A 7,247-nucleotide genomic window follows, 5' to 3' on the forward strand; every position below is an offset into this window, starting at 1 on the left:
AAATAGATGGCATACTCAATTAAAAGGAGGATTTAATAAAAGGACTATTTAAAAAGCTGTGGTCAGAGTACAGGGAAACTGCAAGGGATGGTACAAGTACCCTGGAGTTGCTAACAGCAAAAGTACCACCCTCCCTAGGCTTAAAGAGAAGTGGAAGGGAAGATTACCAGAATCACTCAGAAGGAAAAAGTATCCAGAGTGCCACCTTGAGGTAATCTGGGTTCTTTGGTTGAGAGACACAGCCATCCTGGGTCTATTCCACAAGGAGGGAGTCAAGGGAATCTCTTATGTTCCTCAGAGTTCCTACCAGCATTCCCCAGTGGCAGAACCCAATGGAAAGCCAAAGGACAGGGAAGACCTTTGATATAGGCCATACAGGTGAGCCTCCTCATGGCACTGGGCAAGGTGTAAGATATTGGAGAATTCATAGCCACACCAAATCTATGAAGAGTTTCAAGAGTGTTTGTGTTTGGCATTTTAAGAAGAAGGAAAATATAATCTGCTAAGAGATACCAGAAATAAGGGTCTGATCAGCCCTTGAAAGGACAAAGCAAGGGCTTTTGAGAAGTCTACATCTCTGTTCTACATATTTCTTCAGAGGAAGAGTGACTTTTGTAAGCATCTTAACCATCCTACAGTTCACACAAGTAACTAAGAAATATTTAAATACTTACTCTGTGCTGTTTCCAAAATAACAAATATCCAGGCTTGTTTATATTTATCAAATTTATTAAATAGTTTTACTAACCAATCTACATAGATACTATATTTAATGTTCAACATAATAATAAATATTTTGGGATAAATAATTTAAGTGAAACCATTTTAGAGCCCCTAGGGCTTACAAAAAGAATCATAAAAGATCCATATTTATAGTCTTAAGAATAATAGTTACAATAGGTAGCAAACCATACATTCAACAATAAATATAAAATTTAAATATTTAAATAAATAAAAGGCCTGATATGTTTTAAGTGGGAAGCACTTAATTATCAAGTCAGTGTTGAGATGATGCTTTGACAAAAGGTAATCCATCTGTTCAGAAATTCTACAATGGTTGCTGTCTCATCAGCATATTCACACATGAATGTTGTTTCAGATCCCTATAAAAGAAAAATGTTAATTTTTTAAAGTACAGAGTAGTTTACCTTATATACAGTTATTCCCAATTGAAGTCTTATAGGCCTGTTGCCTTTATTTTCAAGCTTACCAAACATATTAATTATTCACATTTTCTTGAAATCATCAAAATGAAAGTCAAAATTACATATTTTGTTATGATACCAAATGATAGTAACATAGAAGCTGAGATTTTCCTCATTTGTTAATTCAGTCAATGAACACAAAAATTTTTTCCCTGAATTGGGTGCAAATAAACCTTTAAATAAAAACAGATCTAGACAAATATTCAATGCTGGATGTGAAATAAACTTGATCGCTTTTCCTCTGAGTATGCACCTATATTTGTGTAAGTTAAATGTATGAATTGATATGCACATTATACTTTCTTCTTTTCTAAATCTTGATTAGAGTCTCCTATTTTTCTACTTAAGTGAATCTCCTTATATTTTCCCCAAAGCAGAATAGAACTAGACTAGAGTAAGCTAGGACATGCTTCTGTTTGGGAGAAATTTGTGTGAAGAACATCTTCATAAATACTTATACCTATCCCTACTCCATCATAGTATCAATGCAGGTGAATTTGCCAACTTTTCAAAGTTTAAACATTAGAAATTTTGTTCTGTGGACTGGCTTTTTAGAAATTAGGCTCCTCTGCTGAAAGGAGCTATTTAAACGCTTCCTCTAGTTGATACGCTAAGGAGGAAATATTTTGATATATAGTGAGATTTAAAAGAGAGCTTTTCAAATTTTAAGTGATTCCTACCCTGGGAACAAAAAGCAAGTGAGATATAGTGTTCCCTTTAAATAAGTATTCTCTTTTAAAAAACTGTTATAGTGTTCTGTAACCTCTTAAGCATAATTGTTTAAATATTGTAATATCTTGGGATTTTTTTATTTTAAAAAGTGTTTGGCTTTTGAAACACAGTTTTCAGATTTTTGCATGGTTTTGTCTTAAATTTGTATCAAGAGTTAAGAATGAGTTTTCTGATGTGAATTATTTTAGAGGAAAACTCTTGCCATAAATAAGGAACTGAATCTGTCAATGTCTAGATGACATTGATCTCAATGTATTTTTTTAATTCAACTGAAACAGTCCACTAATAAGTGATTCATTTGGACACAACTGGAGTTACTTTTAGAAATGTCTTTCTACTACTCTACTTATGCTGCTTATTTTAGGATACCTATTAACTCATGAATTTTATACCTTAGCAGATGGGATATAAAAAGACAGAAGTGAATCTCTTTTACATCACCTGAGTCCCTTGCATATTTTATGCTTCCTGTGCATTTAAAAATACTTAAGATTCTGAAAGTGGAGATTGCCTCTAAAAAGATTGTTGTTTGTTTAGTTCACTGGCCATTTTAATGGCTCCAGTTTTTTTTTTTTTAAGACAAATCTCTTATGGGTAGTCCTTACATCAAATGATAAGGAAATACCATTTGAAAAGCCTTTCAGGTAATCAGTATTCGCTATTCCAGTAAATGATCTGAAGGAATTGAAAAATATATAATAAAATCTGCCTGCTTTCTGTGAAACTCAACTCAGTACCTTCTCTCACTCCCAGTTTTGTGTTAATGTGAAAGGTGATGGAGTTTGGGATGAGGCTTGTCCATTAGTAGATGGTAGGTGCAAACTCTGTAGCTTATACTCCCCAGTTAATCATGTAACATTAGAAATGATTCGTGTTCACAGTGTACTTAAAATGTGGGCTAATTACATGCATGGGTACTTTACAAATACAAAAATGTTATGTCACTTTAAAATGTGGTACTTTTCCCCCTCCTTTTTTTTTTTTATTTCCAGGAGAGCAAATAAAGTAATGCCTTACCTTTAGTTCCAGAACTATTACATTGATATTGCTGATTAAGTCCCTGGGTCTTAAGTGAAAGTTTTTGCTTTGAGCTAAATTTAGCACTTCCTCCAGAGGTTTGAGTTCTTCTTCTAGACACTGAAGATGTTTCAATTCTGTGGCCTAGAATAATAATTATCATCAGCTCAGTTTACATAGAGGTCAGAATCAGAAATTAATTTCCAATTTATTTTATTTAGAGTAGCATTATGTAGTTTTTACCATTCTCTCTGTTCTCAGTATCACTGTAAAGATGGACCAGTAGAGTTTACATTATAAAACTGGAAAAACTAGGGCTCAAGTACCTATGACTAGCGTTAAGTGATAGTTGATTCACTGGTTTTAGCTTAATTTGGCTTTGCAAAATGTTAGAATTTCTGCATCTAAATGTGAATTACAGATGTAGGCTGATTACTTTTCCAGTCTGCATAGAAAACCATTAGAACCAGATGAGTTAGAATGTGGAAGTATAAAAATCACATTCTATGATTATATTTGATAGTCTAAGAGTTAAGAATCACAGAATGTTAAGGGAGAGAAGGAACTCTTGGATGCCATCTATCACAATCCCAACATTTTACACTAGGTAACAATAATCATGTAGTAGTGGCTCTCAATATAGCCTGGAGCAAGACACATTTTTAAGTATGTCTTAAATTTTTACTTTTCTACAATCACTATATTAAGATGTATTTTAAACATGTTTGTCCCAGTGAAATAAAAGATTATAATACTTTGGAAGGACTTTTGGACAGGCCTCTTGATTCTATATTATATATAATATTTCATATTTCTATGGTATATTACAATTTAAAAGAATTTTCTCCAAAATAGGCCCATTTACTTCTCACAGTCATCTTTGAAGTAGGCAGTGAAGTATCATCTCCACTTTATAAATAAGCACACTGAATCTCAGAATTTGACCACATAAGTAGGTAGAGCCGGAATTAGATTTCAGTTCTTTCTCATTATAGCATTAACATAGCATCCTTGGAATCTAATATTTATATTAGTTTCTAAAATCTTTTGTAAATGTGCAATAAGGGTTAAACGAACAAATGAATAGAGTTTATCATTACTTTTGGTTTCAAACTGTTAGATTTCAGTGAATTCTACCACCCCCTAAATTATGCACATAATTTCATCTTTCTAACAATCTTTAGTGGGAAAGGTAGGTCAAGACAATACCAATCCCCTGATATGTCCATCTATTGCGCTTTCAGTTCACCACTACAAATTCTACAAATTCGAGTTTAAGTTTTTGGCATGAACAATGTGGATAAATTTTCTTCAGAAAACAGCATCTAGTATCTTTATGTTGCTGGAGTTGCATTATGTGGCTCTGATTAAACTAGAGTAACATCTGTAAGCTGTCTCCTTTACATCTTTCAGAAGAGTAGTTTGAAGCAGATTTCTCTTGAATTAATAGAATTTGAGTCAATGGGATTGCATCTGTGTCCCCTTAAGTCCTATTATTTTCTGGGCTTGGATTCACCCTGGCACAAGCCCTTTCTGGCACCACATTTTGTTCATTCTCTCTTAACTGGTACAGCTACTAGGTAGCTTTACACACCTAATACAGCCTAGGAGCTTGGATGATTATGCTTATGCTCTATCTGAATCTGAAAACAACCTAATGAAGCTTTTAATCTTGGAAAATAAGTCATATAGCATTATAAATCTCAAGTTCTATTGGTAAAAATATAAAGTCCAAAATTTTACTTTGTATTTCTCAGTGAGAATTTTATCTTTAATACTACTAATAATAGCTAATGCTTGTATGGTATTTACCGTATGCCAGACACGGTTCTGAGTGCTTTACATTTACTTACTAATTCTCACAAAACTATATTAAGTATATACAGTTATTCATTTAAGTAGACATGAAACAATCACAAACAGAGTAGGTAATTTGCCAAAGATCATGAAAGCTAGGGCATGGCAGAGCTGAGATTTCACTTCAGATATCTGGCCCCAGACTCTGCGCTATTAGTGTTATGCTGCCTTTCACTTAGGAACCTTTCCTAAAACAAGAAAAGATTTTTAAAAGTGGGCTCCTTGGAAATAGATTTTGATATTTTACATAGTAAAATGACATAATCAAATGTTTTAGAGTTTTACATTTTTAAATGAAACCATAAATCAACATTTTTGTTTAGAATTGTCTTATCGATGAAGTGAGAATATTATTTTTATGTTTTCTTCCCACCTCCACCAACACACAAATATATATAAAAAATATAGGTAAAACTATTTTAATAGAGGCTTCATTATCAAACTTGGGTTTTCAAAAAAACAGAAATTAAAGTTACTCTTTACCTCAGATGAGCTGCTATTAGTCCCATCTGTGCAAATTTTCATATTACTTTGAATTTTATTAAAACAGAAATGGAACATAAAATATTGTACTTACCTTCTTGGGCATGTAAAACTTAAATGTGAGCATCCTGGTGAGTTTGGGATTCTTGTAATTCTAAGAAAGTATAATGCATTGTTATTAAGAAATGATCTCCAGCTAGATTACTAAATGTAATAATTTTAGTGAGAAAGGAAATATACTTACATTAATTCCATTCAAAATCATCTGTAAATCCAGCAGTAAATGCTCCAGTTGTAGCTGTGTTTTCTTTGTAGAACTTGAAGTAGGTGCACTGTTTGTGACAAGTGCAAGACTTAGTGCAATGCAAGACAGGAGTTGCATCCTGTACATTGTGGCAGGAGTTGAGGTTACTGTGAGTAGTGATTAAAGAGAGTGATAGGGAACTCTTGAACAAGAGATGCAATTTATACTGTTAATTCTGGAAAAATATTATGGGGGTGTCAAAATGTTTTACATATTACACATATTTTCAAAGACTTTACCTGTCTGAAAAAACATTACCTTCATTTTTCCTCTTCTGATGACTCTTTGGAATTTCTTTAAACCCCCAAAGACTGACTGAATGGATTTAGGTGAAATCCCTCTTGGTTACATTAGCCCACACTTAGGTGATAGCTCTAATTCATGCAATTAACGCCTTCTGTATGAAACAGTTTTTCCTCCTTTCTTTAAGGGGGTGGGGATACAAAAGTAACTCATGAAAATTTTCTCTTTGTCATAAAACTACACTGAACATGTGAGTAGCATATTGTGGTGGACAAGAGCAAGAGTAAATAGATGAAAAGAATAAATGTTTAGATTTGTTGATTAAACAGGAAGTATATTGGTTTCCTGTTTCAGAATGGTTTTACCTTTTTATCCACACAATGAGCTAATTGCATACAATAAGATAGATTGCTTCTTACATGTCAGCTAGAGAAATACTAAGATTAGAATACATAAAATGCTTATTGAACTTGAGGTACTGTTTTACGCTGTTTTAATTATAAAATGTTTGTATATCTAAGTCTCTTAATGTCTACTGTACATTTTTTAAAGGGTGTGATTGTTAAATACTCAGAAAAAGGTTTGCATTCAAGGATACTGATGCTAGTTTTATAGTAGACTTTGTATGTGTTATGTGTAAACCAGTCCATGTTTCTCGTTTTTATGTCTTTACCTCTTTAATGGATTTTTACTTATCCTCTAAATCACCTGGGACACTATGACTGTAACAATAATCGTTATGAAATATGATCTTTTTTTTTAGTCAGTAGACTAGGATATTTAGGATAGGTGTTCATTCATCCTCAGTACAGTGCACTAACTGGCTGAACAATTGTACGGATATATACTTCTAATTTAACCTGGGGACATTTGAGGTGATCCTCTCTCAGAGAGAGTCCTTGTAAAGCTTCCATTCTACGGCCTTATTTATTTCTTACCTGGACTTTTTTTTTTTTTTTAAAGATGGTATTGTCTGTGTTTTTGTTTGTTTGTTTAAGACAATATTGTCTGGTCTTTAAACAGACATGTAGCACCTATGATGCCTTCAGGTATATAGAAAGAGAGAAAAGAGAACAGTGTACAGGCAGGCACTTACTCTAATTTAAGTCTTACAAACTTGTGAAGTGATGGCTCCTATTCTGCAGATTAGAAAACTGAGGCTCAGAGAAGTTAAGTAATTTGCTCTAGGTCACTCAGCCCTTATTGCCAGTAAGGGGCAGAAGAAGGGTTTGAAAAGAGAATGTTCTGACTCCAAAAATCCACTCTCTTACCATTTGTATTTTCTCAAAGAACCTGATTTGTAATAGGGAAGATATGTACATACACAAGTGTAGTCCTGGGTGATAGGTGATTGCTGCCCCAAGGGAGGTGGATATAAGGAATTTTGAATAAGGAACAATTAATTT

General features: G+C 33.3%; 1 protein-coding gene across 1 annotated transcript; it reads right to left on the reverse strand.

Annotated features, from left to right (window-relative positions):
* Positions 1 to 711: 711 nt before the first annotated feature.
* Positions 712 to 5,970, reverse strand: IL2 (interleukin 2). Its single transcript, XM_054484977.1, has 4 exons — positions 5,539 to 5,970; positions 5,389 to 5,448; positions 2,955 to 3,098; positions 712 to 1,103 (listed from the first exon to the last, which is right to left on the reverse strand). Exons 1-4 carry the CDS (start codon positions 5,683 to 5,685, stop codon positions 993 to 995), a joined length of 462 nt encoding a protein of 153 aa, XP_054340952.1. The 5' UTR covers positions 5,686 to 5,970; the 3' UTR covers positions 712 to 992.
* Between the last annotated feature and the right edge of the window lie 1,277 nt (positions 5,971 to 7,247).

This window comes from Pongo pygmaeus, chromosome 3, assembly GCF_028885625.2.
Source record: "Pongo pygmaeus isolate AG05252 chromosome 3, NHGRI_mPonPyg2-v2.0_pri, whole genome shotgun sequence".
Taxonomy (NCBI): Eukaryota; Metazoa; Chordata; class Mammalia; order Primates; family Hominidae; genus Pongo; species Pongo pygmaeus.